The 27,243-nt window shown below is 40.5% G+C and overlaps 2 protein-coding genes across 5 annotated transcripts in view; one reads left to right on the top strand and one right to left on the bottom strand.

Moving 5' to 3' along the window:
* The window catches only part of mymk (myomaker, myoblast fusion factor), a 34,368-nt gene extending 23,109 nt beyond the window's left edge, over positions 1 to 11,259 (bottom strand). Inside the window, exons 1-4 of the mRNA XM_069891678.1 lie at positions 10,970 to 11,259; positions 10,581 to 10,695; positions 6,422 to 6,570; positions 4,426 to 4,542 (exon numbers count right to left, since the gene is read on the bottom strand). Of these exons, the coding sequence (XP_069747779.1) occupies positions 4,426 to 4,542; positions 6,422 to 6,570; positions 10,581 to 10,695; positions 10,970 to 11,104 (516 nt within the window). The 5' untranslated portion in view covers positions 11,105 to 11,259. The remainder of the gene's footprint in view (positions 1 to 4,425; positions 4,543 to 6,421; positions 6,571 to 10,580; positions 10,696 to 10,969) is intronic.
* An 8,906-nt stretch (positions 11,260 to 20,165) lies between these two features.
* Positions 20,166 to 27,243, top strand: part of adamtsl2 (ADAMTS-like 2) — a 67,514-nt gene continuing 60,436 nt past the window's right edge. The window contains exons 1-4 of one of the 4 annotated variants that reach the window (XM_069932114.1): positions 20,166 to 20,326; positions 24,022 to 24,094; positions 24,722 to 24,839; positions 26,913 to 27,055. In XM_069932114.1, the coding sequence (XP_069788215.1) occupies positions 24,045 to 24,094; positions 24,722 to 24,839; positions 26,913 to 27,055 (311 nt within the window). In that variant the 5' untranslated portion in view covers positions 20,166 to 20,326; positions 24,022 to 24,044. The other 3 variants (XM_069932125.1, XM_069932139.1, XM_069932135.1) reach the window with 3 other exon arrangements.

Raw genomic sequence — 27,243 nt, 5'->3', positions numbered from 1 at the left:
GATGGAGGACCACTGACTTTCTGGTGTTGAATGTATGGCCCATCCCCTCATATTCTCAAATGAATGAGCCAATATGATACTCGGCCCTCAAGTATTATCTGTGTACTGCAGCTCAATGATGGAGGTTGGAGGGACCTTCATTCTGAAGGAAAGGCAAAAGTTTCCCATCAGTCTTACTCGTTAGCTCCACTTCAGCAAGAAGTTTGCTGCAGGGTAGATTCAACACTAAGGCAAGAAAGATTGGAAAAATAATGATGGGCAGCATCAGCTTTCTTGACACTGGTCATTATTAAGTTTGGTTCTGATGTAGAATCATTGGTTAGGACCGTGGCTTCCATGCCATGATGAAGCAAAGGTAAGAGAAGGATACATTTGTACACAGTTCCCCGTGGATGTCAAAAATCAAAGACATCAATAAGATCAAAAAGGTGATACTGTTGCTTCTGTATTTCTTTGGGGATAGAATCCACATTACAATTAGAGGAGTATCTCGTTGGCTACTGTATGGAGATGGTTGAGGAGGACCCTGCTCATGATTTTCCCTGTGACAGAAAGCAGGGTAACCCCACTATAAATCATTGAAATTGGATTTTTTTTTCCGCTGAAGAAGGTTATGGAATTGCAACAGAACCTCATTATTAGTGAGTTTTAGAACTTCAGGAGAGATACCGTCTGATTTTTAGTTGGCATATGATCTTTTCGACTTCACAATGACCAGAAATGGTCATAAGGTTGGACCAAATAGATTGCCCTGAGATAGATTCAAAGGTGATAAGATCAAAAACAAATTCATAGTTGAGAAGGTCTTTGACATATTAATTTCAGTCGACATTGATTGCCTTTCTGTCCTTGATCTCCACCTCTCTAGACTCTCAGTGCTCTGGAATCTTGGCTGTTATATTTATCCGTAATCTTGATAGCACTTAAGAAACTGAGCATGTCAGCAAGTTTCTGGGTTTCCTGCATTTTTTCCCACATATCAACTGTTCTTTAGATCACAAGATTTATGTTGAAACTCTGCCTGAAGGTGACCATGGAGCTGTTTCTTTTCCCTTGAAGAATACTGGAACCTCCAACCCATGAATGTCCAAGCTCTTGGACCTCCTGATCATTTACATCAAACCAGCCTCAGTTCTTTCTGGTAGAGAAGCTGAGAGTATTTTCCACAGCGCTAATTTTGGAGGATTTCAGGCAGTTCACCTACTCTGTATATTCTGTGGATTTTATTCACTAGAAATTGACAGGTAGTCTGTGAAACTTTATCTAATAAGAGCTACATTTACAGGGTCTTTGACTGATTTGGCTGATATTCATGCTGGACTGTTTCTGTTGCTAGAGGTATTTCTGAGCACCAAAAACAGACTTCACAGTGATCCATCCAGTGGACGTGGGTATGAGTCATAAAAAAAGTGGGGCAGATATCCTCACAATCCCAATTTAAACCATTGATCCAGCCAATGTCTGGACCAGGGCCAAATAGGTGGCTACCATGAGGCCTTGTGTTTTCTTCTTTGTTGAAAGACTTTATCAATTTTGATAAGACTAATATTTTGTCAGGAGAGTAAATTCACCATTGCTCCACACTTGAGGTGTCTTCATTCTCGTCTAATATTATTCCAGCTACCTCCCATCAGGATCTTAAAATGACACCCAGACAGCTCCTTGTGCACTCCTCTTGGGAGGTAACATGGCACCAATACTTAAATACCTCATTGTCTGGATTATGGAGCAATTTCCCTCATCCATGACACCATTAGTGTCTATTACTAGTTTCTGGTTGCCAGAGGGAATGTGCCTGTGGGCATTTATTGACCATTACTACTTTCTCTTGAGAAGGTGATATTGAGCCTCTTCTTTTAACTGTGGCAGTCATTTTGTTGCTGCTATTTAGTCGCAGGAAATATTTGCTCACTGAGTAATGGATGGTGGATTCTGGCATTACTCCCTTCAAATATGGAACTTTATATTTCTTTAGTCAAACTTATAAAGCATTAAAGTAATAACATTTTAATCTTTTCTTCATTTCAGAATTCACTCATAAAAACCATGCAGCATTATTAAAGGTTTCAAACATATGATCAGGACAGTTTCCCTATCAGATGAGGAATGTTGGCTCCTATTGGGAAGGAATATTCATTAATAATTAATTATTTTGCACAATTATTTAATTTATAGAAAGCTATTTCGACGAGAGTTTATCACATTGATTCACTAAGAAGCTATCAGGAACTTCTGGGAAAGAATTCAGATCTAAAATGAATAAAAGGCATTTTGAATACAATCAGCAGAACAGCACAGGGACAGGCCCTTTGGCCCACTACTTCTGTGCTGACCATATTGTCAATTTAATTGAATTCCATCTTCCTACACATGGTCTGTACCCTCCCTCACCTGTCTACCCATGTGCTGCCAAATTTCCCTTAAATTGTTGCTGTGTAAAATGCTTATCTTATAAGTCTCCTTTAAACTTACCGCACCAACATTGACTCCCCCTTAGAGCCGTGCCTTCCAGTATTTGGCATTTTTTTTTTACCCTGGGATAAAGATTTGAACTATCTATCCCACATATGCCTTTCATAATATTATATTCTTCTATCAGATTTTCCTTTACCACCAACCACGCCCCCCTACACCCCCCCCCCCCGCAATTTCTCCAAAGAAAAACAATCCTGGTGAACCACTTTTACAAACTCTACCAAACGTTCACATTCTTCCTATAATGCAGCAACCACTATTATTCACAATGCTCCAGATCTGACATAACCCAAGTTTCATACAGCTGTAACATGACTTCCTGACTTTTCGACATAACTCCTCAACCAATAAAAGCAAGCAAGCATTATACATTCTTTATAACCCTAACTACTTGTGCTGCTTCTTTCAGGAAGCTACTGACCTCCACACCAAGATCCAAGTATGTCAGTACACCTAATGTGATTTACTGTATACGTTCCTCTTACATCCACTTTCCTCTTGAAAAGGCTTTCTCCCAACTATTATAAAACCTCATTTACACAGCATTTTACAATTCATCAAGCCCTAGTACCAGATTCCAGATATCTCAGAATTCTCCAGTATGGGGTTTCATGGTAAAATTACATGACATGGGAATTAGCTCTCCATTTAGAGATAGTTTTGCTCAGAGCAGAGTTGGGAGCCCGGATGAGTTAACTCACCAATCGCCTTTTGGCGGTGTGAAATGACAACCAGTCCTACCAGGTATGAGTAGTGATGTTAGTGCCTGCATGCTTGCATCATTCTGGGAGGTAAATTTCACAGCGTGGCCAGCCGTACTCTGACAGTCCCAACAACTGCTCTCTGACAGTCCCAACAACAGCTCTCTGACAGCCCCGCACCGCTGCCTGAACCCCTTCCTACTCTATCCAAGCACAAACTGAGCTCCCCTCTGTAGTTTAAGTCCCCTGGAAGCAGCCACCAATTCCTCTTCGAAAAACAGTCACATTACCCAGGGGAGCGGCAAGAGGAAGCAGGCAACGTGAGGGAGCAGGTGGTATGAGGGAGCAGGTAAGGAAGAGTAGATGGTGTGAGGGGGAGTGGGCCTGGCATGAGTGATGCATGAGGGGAGTGAGCTGGAGAAGCAGACCTGGTGTGAGGAGCTGCTGCTCGGCTGAGGCACTACGGGCGCTCCTGGGCACCGGCACCATGGCGGTGGTGGGATTCTGCTTGCAGGAAGCTGGGGGCTGGTCTATCGTAATGGACCCCAAGCACCACCACAAAGGGGTGGCAACTCTGGCCACAGTCGTGGCCTCTCATGCCAGAGCCCACCTGACCCTGATGTACTGCTTTCTGCCCTGCATGGCCGCCTGCTCCAAGCTGCCAATACTGGCTGCTCACTCACTCACTGGCTACTCTGAGTGAGGTGGCCCAGGGCAAACTATTGATCAGTATTTAGAAAACCTTCCATCGAAAAGTATTTTTTGTTAAATGTGCAGATGTCATTAACATTTCAACAATAAGCATTTCACAAATTAATCTGATTGTGATTTTGTGTTTATGAAGATCATAATATCTAAAGCACTGGCAGCTGTGAAATGTCATTGTGCAGTCAGCTGGCTGACAGAGCACTGTACGCAATACGTCACTTGCGACGTCACCACAGGAGGCGGGACCCCTCCCCCTTAAAATTCTGAGTAGCAGAATTACCTGCAAATAATGGTGCAGTGTGAAACGCTGCCAGGTTTAGTTTGTCCTGCAATTTTTCCAATTCTTTGGGAGGGTCGGCAGTGAGAAAAGGGCTATACATTCTACATTATTATGTTTTTTTATTCAATACACTTTGGATAATATAACTCAAGATTAACCAACATATTTGATTAACTATCATGTCAAAATTGGCATGTACTTGATAAAGAGATTTTCCAGTATAAATTGTCTCAGCTATAAATGAAAATAGGTCAATTGTACCTCAAAAAAGAATCGAAGCATCAAAGCAAGTGCTCCAAAGCAGAAGCCAGGGCCAATTTGTTGTGTGTAGATGCTCTTATCAGGATAAAGGCCTTTTTTGTCTTTCATTTTTTTCAACTGAAATTAAAAGAAGTCAGTCATTCAGCAATCTTATTCACATTTAAGTTCTTTAAATCAAGTACTTTTACTAAAATAATTAAAACATGTCATCCTTCCACTAAACCCTTTGATCTTACTATAATCATTCCACAACTATCCCTCTTTTTAGAATGTGATCACAGAACATTCTGGCTTGCTTTCTAGGTGATTAGAGAATATCTACATTAAGAATTAAATAGAATTATATAGCTAATACTTAGCATAAAAACATGGTATTTGAGCCAATCAAATTGTTACTATTTGCTGCAATTACATCCTGTGGTAGTGATATCCACATTTTTCTAGTTAAAAATATCTGCTCAATTCCTTTCTTGGTAACTTTCTCAATTGGATGGGCTTTCCTTTTGTTCCTCAGCACAAGTAGAATTACAATGTTTATTCATAATCAGAATGGCTTTTGGTTTTTTTTCTTCCAAGGTTTAAAACACTTTAATTATTGAAACTATAATTTACATCCATTTATTATATGTCCAATCAGGCCTGTACAGATTATTCCAAAAAAGGTGTAACTAAGTTCCCCTTTCCTTTTATGCATAGGTAGTTTTAGTGACTTGTATATTTGTTCATCTATGGGAGTTACATTTTCCAAGTAACATCCGATCTCATTTTTCTTATCAAATTGTAGCCAAAGTACCAGAGCTGATTTAACTTATAAATAACCACATGATTGCTAGCGATGTGACATATATTTCCAAATAAAATGTAAGTTGCAGAATTCTGAAATATCAGTTATCCACAAAGTTAAGATTTTCTTTCACTTTTGTTTCATAAGAAACTACTGTCTCCAAGCACCAGAAATGTTAATATGCCACCATGTGGATGTAATTCTCTGCATATTTCTCTACCCAGTGAGATTCTGATCAGTATAAAGCTTCCTAAGAGGTCTCTTAAGTACTTAACCAAGATGGGGAATGTCAGAGCATAACTGAATGCAATCTCAATTACAGTACTTTCTACAATGAAGATGCAGAGTGGCATTAGCAGAAGCTCAGGCAACACAATTAACTCGTTAACTGCAATACCATGCAATAATGGAAATGAAGATAAGAATATTACCGGTAACACATTCTACACAAGTTAGATAAGTCCAAACATTCTCTGCTGAATACATCATTTTATTTGAAAATATAAAGTGGCAAACAACAGAATCCATGACCTTCTTGTGTATGACTCTTTAATTCTCCATCTCATACCGCCTGTGGCCTATTGTAATGAGCATAAGGAACAGAATCTCATCTACCATTTCAGTGTGTTACAGACTTACAAGCTCATCGCTGAATTCTACACTTCCAATAACTTGATTTTTATTTCTTAATCAGAGAAGGCCATTTTTATTGCAAGTCATCTCCTCCTCTCTCCGACCTGTTCCAACTATGATATTAGCTTTTTTCTTCTCTCTTCAGTAGCATGCCCAGACCAGCTACTTACAGCACATCACACTACTTTGTCACCTTCTGACTGCTCCAGTAATCTAAACTAACACTTTTTTCCCTTTCCCAGTCCCAGCAAAAAATCTTCCACATGAAATATTAACTATTTTTTTAAGCAGGTGGAACCTGAGTGTTTTGTGCATTTTCTAATTATGTTTCTCATTTGTTTGCAATTATTTCAATATTATAGCATTTAATTCTGCTCTTTGTCATTAGTGGAATCATTATATTTACTCTTTTCAACCCTACACAATTTTAAAGATTTGTTTTGATCATCCTCAACTTTTTTTTCCGCAAGAGAAAAGAAATCCTGTGATTCAGAATCCAATGAAGTATCAGAAAGATCAAACCTAATAAATGGCTACAGGAACTCATACAATCTAAATAGTAATAGTGAATCGACATACAAATTTGACAGTTATTATGAAGACAGCTGTTCCAATTGGTCCAGAATAAACTCCATAGCCCCATCGATCTTGATAGATGCGCACAGACATTGTCAGCACTCCAAACATAACCAAAGTAGATCTTTTTGGTTCCTCAAATTCAGCTAATGCTAAATAACAAACAAAGAAAGGAATATTTACATTTTTAGGAATATTTAACAGTCCCCACAAATGAAAGAAACAAGGGTTATGCAGCACAAAATCATGAAAACTGAAAAGATAGAAAAAAAAACACTTTTTGGTAATTCGCTGATGGATATTCTGTACTGTAAGAACTATCCAGCGTGTCTTTGAAATTGTAATCCTTAAATTTGCTCTGTCCAGACATGGAGAATTGTCTCGAATTGAATAATGCCAAAAATAGCTAAATACCTGTATCACCTGATGTAACATTGACCTTTTTGACATGTTGATAATTACTTTCCCACTACAGATGATGCTCCTATTTAAAGTCACCAATTAAAGTCAGCTATTTTTCTAGTGATGCTATTTGGACATTTTCAAATAGATAAAATGAGGCTTTTTCCTCCAATTTTTAACTTTATAATTCCACGCTGAAACACATTGATTGGTCCAAATCTATAATTTAATAGGCCCATGCATCCCATAGCCCCATGCTTTAGGGATCCTTTCTTCATGTGAGCTTATTCCTGACTTGGTGAGTTGAATGGTCCTCTTCTGTGCTGTAAACCTATTGAAAAATAATGAGTAGTACAGACCAATTGATTTCGAATTCAAACCTATTCAGTAGTAGGTAAATTATAGGAAGGAGTTCTGAGAGATAGGATATATTAGTATTTGGACAGTCAGGGGTTGATTAAGGACAGTCAACATGGCTTTGTGTGTGGTAGATCGTTTAACCAACCTTTTAGAGTTTTTTGAAAAGGTTACCAAAAAATGGCTGTGAATGTTGTCTACAAAGGCTTGTCAAGCCTTTGACAAGGTCCAACATGGGAGGTTAACTCAGAAGGTTATGATACTAGGTATCCATGGAGAGGTTGTAAACTGGATTTGTAATTAGCTGGGTGGGAGAAAACAGAGTGGTAGTGGATGGTTGCTTCTCAAACTGCAGGCCTGTGACTAATGGATCTGTGTTGGGACCATTATTGTTTGTTGTATATATCAATGATCAAGATGATAATCTGGTAAATTGGATCAGCAAGTTTGCTGATGACGCAAAAATAAGAGGCATTGTGGACAGCGAGGAAGATTTTCAAAGCTTGCAGAGGAATCTGGACCAACTGGGAGAATGGGCCAAAAAAAATGGCAGATGGAGTTTAATGCCAACAAGTGTAAGGAAATGCAGTTTGGAAGGTCAAACCAAAGTAGGAAATACACAGTAAATAGTAGGGCACTGAGGAGTGCAGAGGAATAGAGAGATCAGGGAATACAGATACATTATTCTCTGAAGGTGGCGTCACAGGTGGACAGGGTTGTAAAGAAAGCTTTTGCAATCTTAGCCTTTATAAATATAAGTATTGAGTATAGGAGTTGGGATGTTATTTTGAAGTTGTTTAAGACATTGGTGAGGCCATATTTGGAAAATTATGTGCGATTCTGGTCATCTAACTATAGGAAGGATATCAATAAGATTGAAAGAGTGCAGAGATTTACTAGGATATTGCCAGGTCTTCAGGAGTCGAGTTATAGGGAAAGATTAAACAGGTTAGGACTTTATTCCTTGAAGCAAAGAAGAATGAGGGGAGGTTTAATAGAGGTTTAGAAGATATCAGAGATATAGACAAAGTGGATGCGAGTAAGCTTTTTCCACTTAGATTGGGGGAGATAAATATGAGAGGTTATATTTTTAAGCTGAAAGGGGAAAGGTTTAGGGGGAACATTATGGGAAAGATCTTCACTCAGAGAGTGGTAGGAGTGTGGAATGATCTGCCATCTGGTGTGGTGAATGTGAGCTCGATCTTGAATAAATTGGATAAACTGGATAGATACATGGATGGGAGAGGTCTGGAGGGTTATGGAATGGGAGCAGGTCAATGGGACAAGTAGAATAATGGTCGAGACATACTAGAAGAGCCGAATGTCTGATTTCTGTGTTGTAGCATTCTATGGTTCTATGGTTCTAAATCAGTCACATTTGGAGGGGAGAGTAAATATTATTGTTTGATTTCCATGCTAAGAATTTTAGGCCAATTGGCAAAAGTCAAATCAGCACCACATGAAGAGCTTATGCTCTGATTCAAGTTTTATCCAACTAATTGTTTTGAAAGTGGTTGACATTGAACATTGGCTGTAATATAAAATGCAAGAAAATACTGGGAAATCAGTCCAGCATTTCCTACAGCCATTATTGGATATACGGTAATATTACGTGCCACAAGCCACAAGAGAACTGAAATGCTGGCTCGTCCAATTGGTGATAACGTTGACATGTAATAATTGAAATAGTTCAGATACATTTTACTGAGAAAGCAATGTGGTATCAGTGTGTGTAGATTCCCTTGCTATATAGGTAAGTATAGATACTGGGATAAAATGTAAATTTTTTTCCAAAATGAGTTTAGTACTTGTTAAGTAAAACATGGAAATCTGTTGACACCGTGGTTAAAGTTAAAACACAAAATGCTGGAGAAACTCAGCAGGTCAAACAGTGTCCTTTATAGAGCAAAGGTAAAAATACATAACCGACATTCTGGTCTTCAGTACTTGGGATTATGTAACTCTCACAATGTAATTATTTATTCACTAAAGAATCATGAATTTATCTTTGCACGGATTGCCTTCAGAACTATCAAATTAATATACAAATTTCATTTAAAAATAAGTCATCCACAAGAACAATGTTCAAAATCACATTTACCATACCTGCACTCTCTCCATGGAGACACACATCTGGCTTATCTACTCAAGAGCTCCCTTCAGAAACCACTTCACCATTTCTATTCAAGGACTACATTCAAAAAATGTTCATATTTACAGACAGACTTCCTCACATGCTTCTATTCACAGGCTTGAGTAACAAATTCCTAATGTATTCAAGAGTCTCTTTGAAACATTTCCATGTTAAAGCACCAACTCCCTCTAACCATCTATTCACTATATCGATACAGAAACATATAATAAATCCTTACACTTATACCCACACCTCCTCCCTCACCACCATTCGGGACATCAAACATTCAATATGAACCTGCAGGGGTCGTCTACTGCATCCAGTGCTCCTGCTGCAGTTTCCTTTACATCGGAAAGACTGGATGCAGACTGCGAGATAGTTTCGTTGACCATCTTCACTCTGTCCCCTGCAATAATGGGGACCTCCCACAGGCCAACCATTTCAATTCCACGCCCAGTTCCCACAACGACATGTCTGCCCAGGGACTCATTCACTGCCAAACTGAGGGCACCCACAAATTGGAGGAACAATGCCTAATATTACATCTAGGAACTCTCCAACTAGATAACATTAACATCGACTTCTCCGGTTTCCATTAGGCCCCACCCCATCTCTGTCTGTCTCTTTCTCTCTCTCTCTCTCTCTCTCTCTCTCCCTTTCCCTCTGCCTCCTTTCCTTCAGCTACCCACACCCTTTCCTCTCCATTCAGAGAGCTTTCCCCTCTCCTTGTTATTTTCCAGCTTTTTTTCCTCTTCTGTATTCCTCCCCATATTCACTATAGCCTCTTACCTGTGGACCTCTGCTCCTTCCCAAACCTTCCCCTCACCATTTTATTCAAGCACCTGCCTGCTTTTTGCTCACACCTTGATGAAGGACTCAGGCACGAAACATTGGTTACATATCTGCTATATAAGGAATGCTGTGTGACCTGCTGAATTTATCTTATCACTATTGAACTACAATCACAGCATCTGCAGACTTCCTTGTTTAACACGTGTTCATTTCTGCAATATTTATCACATGTGCAGACAAACTGCCTTCAGAGCCATTCATTTACCATCTGCAGACAGGGCATCAATATTCCAAAATCTATTCTTGAACAGTTCAATAACTTCAAATAAATGATATATTTATGACGATGAATAGTTAAGATTAAGGTAATGCTGTTTTTGTATTTGCTATCCAATGACACCATTTGATGGTGTCATTCTGTCGAAGGAGCTCGTTGTTCCCTTGCAGGTGGAGTTTGCAAACCAGACGACCGCTTACCTAATAAAGTTACCCACATGGATAGGGCAGTGCCATAAACGCTGAAATACTGCAGGATGTCGTGCCGCATAATGCACAGAATTGTGAAGCCAGGACCTTCACACGCGTGGAAAAACTGTACGTGGAAAACAATGCAGATTTCATATACTGTAAGTACTAAATAAAAGGGAGGAGCGAACTAAATTTATTTAATAAACAGAATGGATCGAAATTAAATAAACGACAGCCAGGAAGAGCAATCCGGGCTTTGAACAACCGCGATCGCCGCTTCGGTCACACCTTCACGCCTCAGTGTTACAAAAAGTGGACCAAGTACCGCGGGTGTCACACTATTTATGCTTCAGCGCTTTGTTGTCGAATCGCCGGGGTGGGGGGGGGAAGCTTCTCACCGCAATGAAAAACATTGTGAAGAAATAAACCATTGCCTCCATGTGGAATCTCCGCTTGGCAGCGATGGTGACGATGGGGAGGAAGACCAGACTGCTGATAGTTGGAAGGAGAAGTTTGGCAATCGCAGCGCCCATCTAAACATCCAGAGAGGAGCAAGAATTCAAAGGTTCCAGCCTCTTCAGCGCAAATAAGATGGAGACGTCCCCTATACTGTTGATTGCTGAATGTTACAAAACAGCTGCCGAGTGGACTTTAAAGTTTAAAAGTCCAACACTCAGTTCATTCCAACACGTCACTGGAGCACAACAGCTGTCATTTACCAAGCTCAGCTGGTAAATGGACCCGAGAACCAATGGCTCTTTTCTTGGAAATATCAGAACATTTGTCATTGTTTCTAATCCCACAGAGCATCTGCCATATTTGGATCCAGTACCGTGCTAACACAGTGCCCCATGGTAACATAATTTCTAAATAACCATATACTTTGATAATGAAAAAATAATAACGTTTCATATGACAATGTAGAATTAAAGCAGATCTCCTGCTTTAAAAGGTCACTTCTTGGAAGCAGTTTCAACATGTAAGTTATTCCTTATTTAAGAGACCTCGAAGATGTTCCTTTGTTGAAAAAGTGTCAGATTCTGTGGGTTCAAAGAGAGACGAGTCTGGACACAAGGGTTCACAATCAAACATAACTATATTAACACATCATTTAATAAAAGAATGTAGCTGCATACTCAAAAGAAGACACACACGTAGTGTAGTCAGGTTAAGTTCTGAGTTTTATTAGGGCTCAGGCCCAACTTTTGTACTTGCATTGTTCCTGCCATGACCCCCTTGGCTGACATCACAACATGCTTAACAAAAGTGGGTTTCCCATGTGCAGGTACTTTCCTGCAGAACAATGCCCTTCCTCCCTGTGTGCTGTCCCTGGCTGTGCAGCAAGGCCAGCGCCATTTTGGGGGTCACTGGCCTTTAAGCTGCCCTTGCCGTTCACCTGCCGGCTCACTTGTTGGGGCCAGTGCCACTGCACAGGCTTCTGCCCTTTGGTTGCACTCACCACCTGGAGCACCAGCTCAATCGCTGCTGCAGCGGGAAACCATATGACCCTCCCCCCCCCACCCCAACCCCTAGAACCAGCAAAATTATCTTTGTTATTGTCCTTGGTGTCCAGAGGCAAAGTCTCTGCAGCCTTCAGAGACCTGCCTCTTCGGGGTGGTGCTGGTGTCTCGACCGGGCGTGCCAGGTTCAGGTGTGCCAGCTTCAGCCTGTTTATAGTGAAGATCTCTCATCTTGCCTCTGACCTCCAGTTCGAACATGGCCCCATTGTTGCGGATGACCCAAAACAGACCCTCATATGGCCTCTGAAGTGGTGGATGATGTGGGCCCCTGCGAATAAAAACATACTCATAGTCTTGTAGGTCTTTGGGTATGTTGGTCCTCATGTGTCTGTGTCTGGAAGGTGGAATCGGGGCCAGGTTGCAGACTTTTTCTCTTAGCCTGCTGAAGAATGCTGCAAAGTCATCCTACTGTCCTCCTAGGGATGATATGAATTCTCTCAGGACCACCAGTAGAGCTCTGTAGATGAGTTTGGCTGAAGAAGTGTTGAGGTCCTCCTTGGGTGCCATGCAGATCCCCAACAGCGCCCATGGTAGCTTGTCTACCCAGTTGAGTCCTTGGAGTCTGGTCATGAGTGCAGTTTTGAGGTACCTGACCTGACTTGACTTTTATACTTGCACTATTTTCGCCATGGCCCCCCTTGGCTGATGTCACAACATGCATAACAAAAGAGGGTTTCCTGCACGCGGGTACTTTACTGCATAACAATACCCTTCTTCCCCATGCACTGTCCCTGTCTGTTGGCTGCACAGCAAGGCCAGCACCATTTTGGGGTTGCTGGCCTTTAAGCTGCCCTTTCCATTCATCCACCAGTTCACTTGTTGGGGCCAGTGCCACTGCACGGGCTGCTGGCCTTTGGTTGCACTCGCCGCACAGAGTGCCGGCTTGATTGCTGTTGCACAATTTATAAGCATGAATGGGAACATACGCACAATTAATAAGGGAGCGCGGGAACAGATCGTAATGGGAAATAAACAGGGTAGAACATTAAACAGTACACAATTATTAATTCACACAGGCAATGCAGACACTCACACACCATAAGCAGGGGTTATACACACCCTCCCAGACCCCTGAATAAGGGGAGATGGATCTGGTACCACTGTACCCGCAGGGGTATACTCACGCTCTCAGACTCCTGAACAGTTGAGAGGTGGATCTGGTACCACTGTACTCGCAGGGGTATATACATGCTCTCAGACATCTGATCAGTTGAGAGTCACAACTCTACTGCCAGTATTGATCTATAGCAATTTGAGCTATAACAATACCACAGCTTAGCTTTAGTGCAGTGTGCACTGTACCTGTGACCCTACCAAACAACGTCTATAGCAGCAACCTGTCATGGAGTTGTGTCCAGAGCTAGCATCACAAGTTAGAGAGAGAGAGACAGTGTCCTCTGTGCTGATGCTAAATACAGGGCTCTAGCCAATAAGGAAGCTGAGTGATTTGAACCTGCCAATGGAAAGGTGTGCACTGACCAGTAGTCTGAGCCCAATCTTAACTGACATTCTACCTGCAATTTTTAACTTTATCTATAACTTTGTAACTGAGAGTGGAACAAAGGGTATACCATGTACTGACACGTGATGTGACCTCAAAATAAGTTTCAGGCAGGGAGGCCACGCCTCACCCACACAACAGTTGTCCAATTAGCTATAAAGATATTTGAAGTAAGAAAGCCCTAAAGATTATTTGGCAGGTTATTTGTGAAAAAAAAATTCAACATATTGACAAGGCCTGGGTGAACTATAATCACACATAGCAGTACAGTAAGTGTAGTGGTGAGCCCAATGCTATTACAGTGCCAGCGCTGGATTCTAATCCAGCACTGAATGTAGAAGTTTGTACGTTCTCCCTGTGTCAATATGGGCTTCCTTGTTTAAAGTATAAAGTTCAAATTTATTGTCAAAGTACATGTGTGACATCACATACAGCCCTGAAATTCTTTTTCCTGCAGGCCAGGCAGAATTTCTAATTGCCGTTAACTAAACTGTAGTCAAGAAGAAAGTAATGCAAACAAAATGTTCAAATACAGAAATATAAATAATTAGCAAAGTAAGAGTCCTGAAATAAGTACTTGAGTAAGTTTGTTGTTCAGGAGCCTGATGTTTGAGGGGTAGTAGCTATTCCTGAATGAAGAGTTACTAGTGCTGTATCACCTGTACCTTCTTCAATGCCTTCTGCTCAGTTATTGGTGCCTCCATGCCAAGTTGTGATGCAGCCAGTTTCCTCCCACAGTCCAAAGATGTATGAGGTTCATTGGTCATATAGATGGATTTGGGTGCCATGGCTCATGGGCCGAAAGGCCCATTACTGTGCAGTATGTCTAAATTTACCTACAGATTTGTAAATGGGCTGTATGTAAATTTATACATTTACAAACAACAGTATGTAAATGTCTAAATAGTGACTTTCACACCAGCAAATTCAATTCCATGTTTTCATCACATCAACCTTTTCTACACCAGGCACTGCAGTGAATGTTTCACAATAATCAACAACTCCAATATCACTATGTTACAAATCACTTAAGTATTAACCAGTCCAACACTACCCATCACAATTCCAACAATTCCCTTGTCAACCACTCCATTACCTTCTTCACTTTTACCAATCACTCCATTATTAATCACCAAAACTTTCAATACTAACCACTCCACTCCGATCACTCCAGTACAATGGTCATCTAACTGAAACATTAACTCGGATTCTCTCCCCACAAATACAAACTGTTCTGCTAACTATTTGCCTTTTTCTCCTTCAAGTTTTCCACCAGATGCAGATTTTTCCTTGTTCTTTTCTAAAATTAATCATTGTAACCACACTCAAATAATAGCTACTCAAATGTCACCCACACAATGTTACTCACCATTGAGGATTATTTGCCCTCTATACAGTTTTGAGGCCTCTGGGTTAGCTAATGGGACCAAAGAAGGAACTAGAGAATCTTCCATTGATGGAGGAGGCATGGGTGACAGGGCAGGCAGAGTTGTTCAAAAGAGAATGGCTCCTTCTACTACTTACAACAGAGCATGCTCATGGTACCTTATGGTTCTCAATACCATTATCAGAGTTCCTTCTCCACTTTGAGCAGTCATGGACCACAGGTACCAGGAGCTAGTTGTGAACAGAGCTACTAGTCTGGAATGGAAGATAGATGTGTAGACTGATCTGAGATGACAGTGGAGATGGAATGTGAACAAGGTATGTAGCCTGAGCCATGGTTCAGAGACATGGGCCAGAATACAATAATAATAACTAAAATACTAACAATGACTACTCCAACTGGCCTTCAAGTATCAACCATTCCATTGCCTGTCAATCCAAAGCAAACCACTCCAACTGCTCCTCAACTATTTGTAATAATGCTATTCATTCCAATTCAAATCTTCAAAACCTATCTTCTCAAAAACTAATTAATATTGTGAACCATACCAGCCAAGGGAAGCACAGCACAGAACTACATAATGCTAAAGTGCCAAGGCAGGATACTGTTGATTTTGGCAGGTAATCTTACAATGGATCAGATTAAAGCTCGATAATCCAGTAATACTCTGTGATGAATAGTGGGCACTTGGACATCAATGATGGCAGAGATGAAGACACTAATGCAAAGGCAACATTGAAGCATGGATAGGGGTTCAAAACTGCAGATGCTAGTTATCTGAAACAGAAAACTCAGAAGCATTTAGTAGATTAGGCAGCATTTATGGAGAAAAATAATGTCAGTGTTATTGACCTGAAAATTTGGGTCTGTTTTATCTCTCCACACCTTGACCTTCTGTGCACTCCTGGCACTTTCTGGTTTTCCACAAAGCCATTTATGCTCATTTTCAGATAGAAATGTGAACTGAAAAGAAATACAGATGTGTTTTTAACCAATTTAATTAAGTCCACTTGATATCAAAAATCTGTTGGATATGGTAAATATTATGAGATCCAACAATACCTTGGCTATGGTGATGTGGACTTGCACTTCAGAACTAGTCTTTGCTTTACAACTACAAAACAGATTAGGTGCAAGTTGCTGTGATAGGTTCATTCACAAAAAAACACTTCCATTCTTATCTCTTTCTTCTCAGCCAGAGGAAGGATAGTGTTCCCCTTGACCTCACTTCTCACCACTCCATATTCAATGGACTATCTTTTACAATTTCTGTTACCATTAACAATTCTACTCTCCTGACAGCACTCTGTGAATCTGTAATTCAAACTTCTATTTCCACCAACACCCATTTTCATTTACATGGAAACTTTCCATGCAACCATTGGAAATGTAACACTGTTTATTTGTTCACCTCCTAACATTTAGAAATGCAAATAATCCTTCCCAGTGACTCTGAGCACAGTGTGGTCTCTTGTACATTGATGATGATAAGTTTATTGTCCTATATATTGTACAATGTACATATGCCCAAGATTCTTACTTGCTGCAACTGAACAGATAATTAAACAGAAAAACTATAGTAGCAAATTAATTAAGAGACAATAAGTACATAAAATAGATAATATTCACACTAATCCTTGTGCAAAAAAGTGACTTGCAATAGTGCAGACAATCCATGATTAGTGTAACATTGGAAGGTTCAAGAGTCTGATCGCTATCAGAAAGCAACTGTTCTTGAATGAGAGATGCTGGTTTCAGGCAACTGTACCGTCTGCTGGAAGGTAGCAGTGAGAAGAGGATGTGACTGGGGTGATGAAGGTCCTTTAAGATGTTGGCCGCCTTCTTTGGGGCAGCGATTCACATAGATGGCTGCAATGGATGGGAGGTCAGAGCCTATGATGGACCTGGCTATCTTCTGTAGCCTTCAGTGTTCCTGGGCACTGTATTGCCAAACCAGGCTGTGATGCAAATAGTCAGTATACATTCCACAGTTCATCTGTAGATGTTTGACAAAGTGTCCAACGACATGCCAAACCTCCTCAGGCTCCTTAAAATTTAGAGGCACTGGTGTGCCTTCTTCATGTTTGTCTTGATATGCTGTCTCCAGGAAAGGTTCTGACTCTTGCCGCCTCCTTCCCATCAATACAAATAGGTGTGTGGTCCCTTGGCTTTTTCTTTCTAAAATCAACAATAAGGTCCTTCATCTTGGAGATGTTAAGAGCAAGGTTGTTGTTCTGGCCCCACCCAACCAGGTTCTTGATCTCCATCCTGTATTCCAACTCATCATTTCCAGTTATTCAGCCAAATATAGTGGTTTCATCAGGGAATTTGTAGATTGATTTGAAGCTACATAGTCATGGGTGTATGGAGACTAAGTACACAGCATTGAAGAAAAGATCACAGGTTGGGTGGCAACTTTGCAGAACACCTCCATTCAGTCTGTAAATGTACCCCTCAGCATTCAAATGTCTGCCACTTTTAATTCTCCATCCACCTGATCTCTTTGATCTCTCTGATTTTCCTTCTTCCACTGTTCCAACAAAACCCAAAATAAGTTCCTTAATTTTGACTAGAGATGATTTAGTTCTCAGACTCAATTATACATTCAACAATTTCAAATCATTTTAGTTCATATCAGTTCTGACTGACCAGTTTGGCCAGTTCTGATGAAGTCAGAACTGATACAAACTAAAATGACACTGTGAGCATCAAATCAAATACTTTTTTTTCTTGGGTCTCCTTGGATGCTGTCAAACTGTCTGGATATTTTCAGCATTTTTCTTCCGTTCCGATTTCCAGGAAATGCAATATTTTGTATATTAAAGTTGCAGAATTTGTCTTCCCTTGCCCCTGTTCTAATTCATCTCCTTCTACTGTATCCCTACTGACAGATCAACTCCAATTAACAACCGTTCACTGCTCTCTCATGTTGGCACCAAAAGAATCTGGATTATTCAGTCTCTTCTGGCCTCCACCCTTCAGAACTTCCAACTTGACACATTTTAAGTTTCTTTTTAGCTTTGGTGAAAGCTTATTTTCTGAAAAATTAACTCTTTCTCTTTTCACAAAACATGTAGATTTATCTTGAGCATTAGATATCACCAGATCTGCAACTTTTACTTTGTTTATATTACTAGCCATTCTAGTAACAAATATTTCATACCAGCTTCTTAGTAACAATTACTTTATTACATTCAATGACAAGGACAATAATCCATACCCAACTTCAATACTAACTATTTCAATAGCATCTATTCTATATACAGCTATTTCAAGAGTGTAACACTAAAGACTTGAATACTAACTACTCCAATATTATTTTTCATTCCTCTTTTAACTGGTCAAGCTATCATCCACTTCAAAACCAAATACTGCAAGAACATTTAATCTCTTCCCAGCATTTTCAGTGCAAAGATACTGTTTTTGTTACCATACAAGTATCCTTTAGTTTTTTGTGTTCTGCATTAGCAAATGAAGCTGAGGAACTTACTCAAATGTATCCATACTCAAATTTCAGTGTAAAATCTGTAAAATATACAGTACATATAAAATACACATCTTAGAATTATATCTGCACTTTTTATTCAAGTTTTTAAAAATTGCTTTGATCTGACAATGTTTCAAGTTTTGAGGAACTAAACCAAGGATCCTGGGTGGAACAATAAAAAGAGCTTGGCAGATAGGGCAATGAGGTATGCATTTTTCATGTAATACACTGCCTTGAAAACCGAGGTGGAAAGGCCGAATAGAAGTCATCTGTAATAATGTCAGAAGAAGCTCAAAGACTTGGTAGTTTGTCAGGAAAAATGAATCGGTTTATAATTTTTCAATGATCCTTTGATATGAAGTCTGCCATTATCCATCTGTTCAGGCAATTTCTTTGTTCTGATTGGCACATCAGGACAGAACCAGTTTTCAACTGATGGCTTAAGAAGGCAAATGAAGGAAGCTCACGCTTTAAATTGAGTTACAATTTCTACTTTGTGATTGCCAGTAGAGAGGGCTATGCAAGTATTAAAGCTTAAAATTTGGTAATGTCCACATTTTTGCCCAAATATCACCCATCTCAAACCTAAATACTACAGGAGCATTTACTCTCTTTGGAATATTCTGTGTTCAAGGGTAAGGTTTCTCCATGAAGATTTTTGAGTTTATTCTGCCATTCTGTCCTCTTATCAAAAACAGCTGGTTTTGTTCAATATTTTGGAGATTCCAACATTTTTCACAGAGTTACCTGAAGTGCAGGAACATGCAGGGTCTGAGATACAAAGAATGTGGCAGACAGCAATAGGCAGAGGCCAGAGAGAAGCAAGTGAGAGAGAAAAGGGTAGGGAGATAGAAGGGCAGGGAGAACCAAGAAGAGATGATCAAAATCAAAAGATGAAACAGGGATAGGGACAGAAATAAAGGAAGTAAAAACACATAGTATATGCTGGAGGAACTTGGTCGGTCTTCAAGGTATAAGCAAAAAGTAGGCAGGCATCCAAATAAAGACTGGGAGAGAAAGGGGGAGGAATGGGAGGGGAAAAGGGGCAGAAATAAAGAATGTACAGCAGTGCATTGGGTCAGGGATAATCTACAGAACAGAGTCAGAGAAAGAATGTCAAAGACATGGCAGCAAAGAAAGTAATGGGACTGAGAACTGGACACCATGGTCAGAGGGGATAAAACATATTGAGAGCTTGAGGCAATGGATTAAGAACATTTTGGCAGAGATAGCAGGCAAGGCATGCCACAAATTGCCCATTATGGGCAGTTAAGTTGGCTGTATTCCGCTTGGTTACAACAGAGACGATGTTTTTTGATCACTGTATCATCTGGACGTGCATAAAATTGAAACATCTTTATTGGCGCAAAATCCAGAGACAGTGGGTCTCCCGATCACGCCACCATTTCCTCACCAGCCACATTCTTTGAATAAGGAAGCAGACATCGAGGGTCCCTGAGCAGAGGCTCCTGGACGCCTGGGCCCAGCGAGGCTGGCCGTCGACGCCAAGCCGCCACTGACGTTTGGTCTCCAAGGCGCGGACTCGTGCCCACCACGTGGCTCGGGAAGAACGCGAGTGAGGAGGCTCTCGACCTCAGCAAAGCACGCGCAGTCGCGTGGCCGCACCGCAGCGCAATCGCAAGAGGAGGCGAGGCTGCAACCGGCGCAAGCGCACTGCGGTCGGAGGCGGGCCAAGAGGATTGCGTGGGAGCCGCAGGGGTTTCGAGCACGTCCAACTGTGACCGATATAAAAAGCTTGTCAAATGTGCGGTGGAAGCTACTCAAAAGAGCAGCGAGCGGGAGAAGCTCGGGACACTTCGCACAGGGTCTCTCGACAGGCTGAAAGGCGAAAGGGAACGGGTGAGTGGGGTGGAAGGGGGGGGGAGGCAGTGCGGTCAGCCGAAGCCAAGCGGGACGTCGGGCACTCGCGGTGGCGCTGAGATTGGGAAGAGAGAGCCGTGGCAGCGGGCACTGATCCGGCACAGGGGTCGCTGACACCGGGAGCTGGCCACTGACAGCGAAGGGAAGAGCGGTGCCATCGGGCGGGGTGCGGCAACTGAAAGGACACAGGACACCAAGGTCTCAAGGTGAGAGCACCTGGGCACTGGGATCGGGCTTCCTCCCGAGGGATGTTGCTTAAGTCATTCCACACTTAAAGTTGTCAGACTAAAAGCCGAATAAAGTGTTACGCTGATTGACCACTGTATTTGGGACCCAACATTGATCTGCTGGAACACTATTTTGCAAGCTCGACAACATTTGTAACATATTATCATCTCACTGACCTGAAACTGCATACATGCACAAATGTGACTTGACACCTTAATTACTTTTCTGTCTCTGCAGGTGCCTGACCTGATGATTATTTGCAATATTTTCTGTGTTATTCTGAATTCCAGTGAGTGCAGTGTTTTGATTTGGGGATGGAGTTAAGCACTCTGCAGGAAAGGTGCATGTTTTAAACAAACTGATGCCACTTTTAGGAAACATTGAAAGACTCGCAATCTTAAATTAAATGAATTTAATTCATTTTGGGGTTCTGGACATTTCCATGCATTTACATATTGTTATTGACACAGAGATCATTTCTCCATCAATTGCAGAACAAGAACCCTTGGAAATAATCTTCTCAAAAAGAAAGTAATTTTGACCAGTAGGCAGGTAGCATCTCTACATGAATAAAAACAGAAAATGTTGGAAACATTAGGTCAGGCAGAGCTTGGGAGAGAAAGATAGATCTGTAGTTAACATTTATCAGAAGAAAACAAAATTAGAGAAGTTTTAAAATGCAAATCAAGGTGGAGAATAAACAAGATGAACTTTGAAAGGCAGGCAAAATCAAATGAAAGAAAGCAAAAGAGATTGCAAATGAAACAGAAGTCTAGCTGAGTTGTAAGACTTACAAAATAATCTGTACTTACCAAAATAAAATACTGTAAATGGTTGAAACATGAAATAAAAACAGAAAATGCTGGTAGGCATTGATGTGAAATTCATGAACATATTAAGTTGGAAAAAGTGTGTGGAAAAACTAAGTGCTATCCCTTGAGCTTAACTGTGGTTCTTTACAAAAATGTGGGAGGCCAAGGGCAGAAAGATCGTTATGGGAGTGGAATGTCCAGTTGAAGCTTCAGGGAGAAAAAACACAGGTTATGTGTGGATGGGACTGATGAGGCCTCCAAAGCAGTCACCTCAGTGTTCTTCCATTGTTAGAGGAGATCACATAATGAAAAGCAGATAAAGATTTTATTTATAACTACAGATGCTGAAATCAGCAACTTAAACAGAAAATGGTTGAAACTCTTAGCAAGTCCGCCAGCTTGTGTGGAAAGAGGAGTAAATGGGACCCTACATTGGAACTGGGAAAGAGATTTTTAAGAAAACCACTTTTTCAGTTGAAGAAAAGGTGAAGGGGGGAGTGGCAATCCACGGGGAATGTCTCTGATAGGGCGAGACTGAATGAGGCAGTTAAGTAGTACTTGAAATCAGATTAAGGTTTGATTGTCTGAGTGTCTAACAAGCAAAGCTTTAATATACATATGATGACAAGCAGAAATTGTGTGTTTTGATTTGGACAGAAAGAAAAAGTGTGTTATCTAAAGTTAGTGAATTTAATATTGCGTCCCAAATGCAACAGAGCTCAGAATGCGAAAATAAAGTGGCAGGCAAGTGAAACTTCAGGATCACTCCTGTGGACCAAGCACATGTGTGCATGTGCTCTGCAAAACATGCATGCAATCTGTGTTTAGTTTTGCAGAGGAAATCACACTATGGAGACTGATTACAATACATTAAATAAATTCAAAGACTGTTTAGATTTCTGGATAGTAGGAAGGGAGGATGTGAAAAGGTAAGTATTGTATCTCCTTCCTCACATGGAAAAGTGCCATAAAATGCAGAGTGGTAGGTAGGGGCAGAAGAATCACAAAAGGAATGATCCTTTTGAAATGCTGTCAATGGAATCTTGCTATAGCCTGTGGAAATTGCAAAGGATGATCCATTGAATATGGAGGTTGATAAGGTGGAAAATTAGAACCAAGAGAATTGTTTTTGTTCTCCAGGAGAGATGGATGGCGAGTGGAGGAAATGAATGAGATGTGATCAAGGGAATTTTGCGCCATGGGAGAGGCAATGCCATAGCTCAGGAGAAAGAAAGACATTTCAGATGTACCTCTCCAGAATGTGTCAGGCAAAAGTGCTTATTTGTTCTTAACTGGTACTTAACCCCAACTAACATGGCCCTATTGCCAACATTTAGCCATGATATCTCACGGCCATGTCAGTTTCCAAAACTTATCAAGTGGCCACTCAATCCCAGCTGATAGCCAAATCCAATTCCCACAGTTTTCTTTATTATTTGATAAATTAAGTACATTTTGGAGGCTGGTTCTTGTTTTTGTTAATGACTACTTGATCCTTGATTATGGCTACTACTTCCCAAGAGTTCTACCCATTCCTTCCACCATCTCTGCTGCTGCAAACTTCTTTGTTTTCTCTTTTTCTCTGTTCTGATGAGGGTCCCAATCCTAAAAATGTATCTTTTCACAGATGCCGCCTGGCCAGCTTATTAAAGTGAACAATGTGCCTCGTCAAAAGTGCTTTTATTTGAGGTTCCTTTATTGTCATGAAATGTACAAGAGGATATAATATTGTACAAAGTTGCCTTCTGCCTGCCATAAGGCAAACAGAGTCAATATTAGTATTGCCTGGAGCCCCTACAGAAAGAGAGAAAGCGAAGCAAAAGAGAGTCCCCTCAGGGTCATTGAGTGTCTGTGGATTTGCCACCAGCACTCCCTTAGCTTCTGCAGTTACACAGAATCCTCTTCAATCCATCAACAACCCAAGCTCCTGATCCAAAACGACGCTATCACAAACCCTTCAGTGACTGAGCCCCTTCAGGAGCCCTTGTCCTCGGCAACCTCTCAAACCCTGTTCCAATACATGGTTCCTATAAGTAATTCTCCCACAGCCCATGCGGTTTTCCCAGCCGCAAGTCACCAACACCCTGCAGCATTTTGGGGCCCATCAGCCGATGAGCCCCTTGCTGGTCCACTGATGTGGTCACCGTCCTATAAGGTCTTCACCTCTGCTTCTTCTCACGGGGTGGAGGTATTCTTCCATTAAGCACATAACACATATAACAAACACAAACTCCTATCACTAACATCCAAATAGGTTTACGAATATTGCCAGGAAGTGCCAGTGTAATGCTGAAGTTGAAGCCGTTAAAGCCATACCATGCTGCTTGGCCATTTGGATCATTGTAGCCACAAGTTTTTTTTTTAATGGATATTTGAAATCAATATGGGATAAATTTAGGCTAATGGGATGGATCTTCCTTTGTACCGTTCTCATTATGGGTGAAACATCATCGAAATCATAATTTTTTTTATTGTAGGCCCCTTTGAAAAGGGACATGGACAATAAAGCCTAAATTACAAATGAACATAAAGGAAATTTATCAAATTAAGTAATGCAATTTTTCCTGATTTATACAACATCTCATTCACAAAGGGTATCATGGTTGGTGATAGAATACTATGCTCCCTTTTCAGAATCTAAGAAGACTTCAGATTAAATGATCTCTTCCTCCAGGTCCAAACTGGACCAATTGATGGCCATAATCAAGTACACTTTTCTCCTTTTATTGATCCATTAATGACATGGTCTCAAGTGTTAATCATGAGTATTTCAGATAGGTCTATTCCCCATACAAATTTCATTATGGCATTGAAGGTCAGGTGCAAGCTTGTGACTCAATTGCATTCGTTCTTGCAGGATGAATGAAATTGTTCATTCTGTCATGCAACTATTGCCCAACTTTGAATTGTACCTTTCAACTATAATAGCCATTAATTATAATACATTAAGTATTTGTGTTTGTGTAATATCTTATAAAAATGGAAGATACTTGAAATATTCAGCAGGCCAGACCACATGTAGTGAGAAAGCAACCGATGTAATGCTCAAGTCAATGACCTGTCATCAAGTTATAAAGCTGAAATGCTCTTTCTTAGGTCGTGCTACCTCAATCAGATATGGATGAGGGGGCACAAGAGGATGTTTCCTTCCCATATGATGTACACTGTTGATGATTTCCAACATTTTCTGTTTTGTTTTATGTCAGACTTCAAGTAGCTGCTTTTTTTGGTGGGAGGGGGGTGGTGTGGGGGTATGTTATCTGCTATTTCCTTTTACCTTGTTAGCAAATCAATAACTATCCATTAAAATTTCTGTATGTCCATTTTCTTACAGGATGAATTCCTTACAACGGAAATCTAGTAGTACTTCTTGTTGGAATGCAGCATTCTCTCTTCATTGTCTAATCATTGCTGCATTATTCATTGAAAATGTTCCTGCTCTAGCATTACATGTGAGTGTCATTTTTTCCCCCCATCTTCTGCACTCTATCGCACTACTGTTTTAGTAATTTAATTTTGATAAGCCATTTGGGTAAAATTGCGCAACCTGACCATGACCACAGCTGTTATCCATGAGAAAATTGTGAATTCAGCTGTTGACTGATCAGTGCTGTGCCAGTATTTGTGTTTGCTGCAATGTTTAGCAGATCATATCAAGGCTGATCGCTTATAATTCAAAAATGCTGATTATTTTTCTTTGAAACGAAATGTAGTTGCTTTACTCTTAAAATGGAAAACTGATCTTTTTGTCCTGTCTTGTATACCATTCCTATGTGAAACTCCTGTTTGAATTCAGGATCTGGGATTAAAATCGGTATTATGGGGAGCAAGAAACTACCTATGTATCTTGCAGTGTAAATAATATAGGAATTGGAAAGTATATTTTCAGTGCAAGATGTCTTGGTTGTGTAGCATTGTTCTGTTACCCTCATACAAGTTTTGGAACTGAGTGGTGTATAGTTAGTGCCAGAACACATTCCTTGGAGAGAGAATACCTGCCAAGATAGTCTAACTTTCTGTTTGTTTGGGTCAAAGCAGGTCACTTTTTCAGTCTTTTTACAAATTTTGGCAAAGAGAGTATTTAACTGTGGATCTGAATGCTTTTTTGAAACCAAACACTTGTTTAGGGCTTGTCTTCCATTATAAAGAGAAAACTAATTCCATGCCTGCTTGAATTAAAAGAATTTTGCATCCATCCTGGGCAAATTGCCTAAAACCTGCTGTGCCCTGCAAGGCAGGGCATACTGATGTTTCCATTGATCTGCGCAAACTAATGTTTAAACTATTTTTACCAGTTAATTTCATACAATTCAGACACAGTTCGTCTAGACAAGTAATCTTACTGACCTTTGTGATATAATTTACTACGTTTTTTCAGAGTAATGGTGTTCAAGGATGAATCTTGAAGGAGAAGGGAGCTATGGAAGGACCATTTTCTGTTCACAATATTCATCTCATCAACTTGAAAAGATGATTAACCCAAAAATAGTAATTCGTCTATACATCAATTGTTGAATATGTGCATTCTCCCAGCTCCAGTAATGGGGAGGGTTTATCTAGATAGTCCCTGAAAAGCAAAAAAAAAAATCCAAATTGGAAATGAGAAATTAAAAGAAATCTTCTAAGGAAATCTCCAACATTCAGCTAGTAATATGAATCTTCAGATGGTTTTTGATACAGAGTTTGTTAACCTAAACACTAGTAAACAAAGTTATTTCAAAATGCATGCTTAGCCCACTTAGCTCTACTCATTATACACTCATGACTGTGTGGCCAGGCACAATTCCAGTGCTATCTGCAAATTTGCCGATGACACCACACTTGTCAGTAGAACCACCAATGGTAATTGAGGGATCGGTAGTGGAGAAGGTCAAGAGCTTCAAATTCCTGAGTGTCAACATCTCTGAAGATCTGTTCTGGAGCCTCCATGTGGATGCAGTCACAAAGAAGGCTCGCCAGTGGCTATACTTTGTGAGGTATCTGAGGAGATCCGATATGTCACCGAAAACTCTCAAAAGCTTCCACAAGTATACTGTGGAGAGCATTCTGGCTGGTTGCATCTCTGCCTGGTATGGAGGTGCCAACTCTCAGGACAAGCATAAACTCCAGAGAGTGTTAACTCAGCCTGTGGCATCACAGGCACCAGACTTCACTCCATCAAGGGCATCTATATGAGGCGGTATCTTAATAAGCAGCCTCTCTCCTCAAAGACCCCACCACCCAGGCCATGTTGTCTTTACTCTGCTATCATTGGGAAAATGGGTACAGGAGCCTAAAGGTGAGCACTCAACGACACAAGGACAGCTTCCTCCCCATTGCCATTTGATTCCTGAATAATCAATGAACTACAGACACTGTCTTACTTTTCGTGTACGACAATTGAAATTTTTTTATTTATAGTAATGTTGTAAGATGGTTATAATATGAATGTTTGCAATGTGATGCTGTGCAAAACACCAATTTAATGATTTGTTCATGACAATAAATTCTGATTCTGATATCAATTTAATTTCTCTTTCTTCCAGCAAGTATCTAAGACATATAATAGTTTAGAAGAAGGACTAGATAATACTGCATATTGGTGGGGTGAATGGGCCAAATGGACAGGATGCACCCGGACCTGTGGAGGAGGCATCAAAACACAAGAAAGACACTGTTTGAAACAAAGGTGAAACAAAATGTCCTGTGTGTAATTTTTCAGACTAAGCAAAAGTGGGCATATCTGCCCAATTACTGCTGTTTCATGCTGGAAGTAAGCAATTGGGTTTTTTTAATATTACACGTTAATATAACCAGTTCACAGAAATTATCTGATTTTGTTTTTCAATATTCTTGGGCAGCATGGTTAACGTAGCG

Source organism: Narcine bancroftii, chromosome 1, assembly GCF_036971445.1.
Source record: "Narcine bancroftii isolate sNarBan1 chromosome 1, sNarBan1.hap1, whole genome shotgun sequence".
Classification (NCBI taxonomy): Eukaryota; Metazoa; Chordata; class Chondrichthyes; order Torpediniformes; family Narcinidae; genus Narcine; species Narcine bancroftii.
The sequence above is the reverse complement of the archived record's forward strand: the minus strand, read 5'-3'. Positions and strand labels throughout refer to the sequence as shown.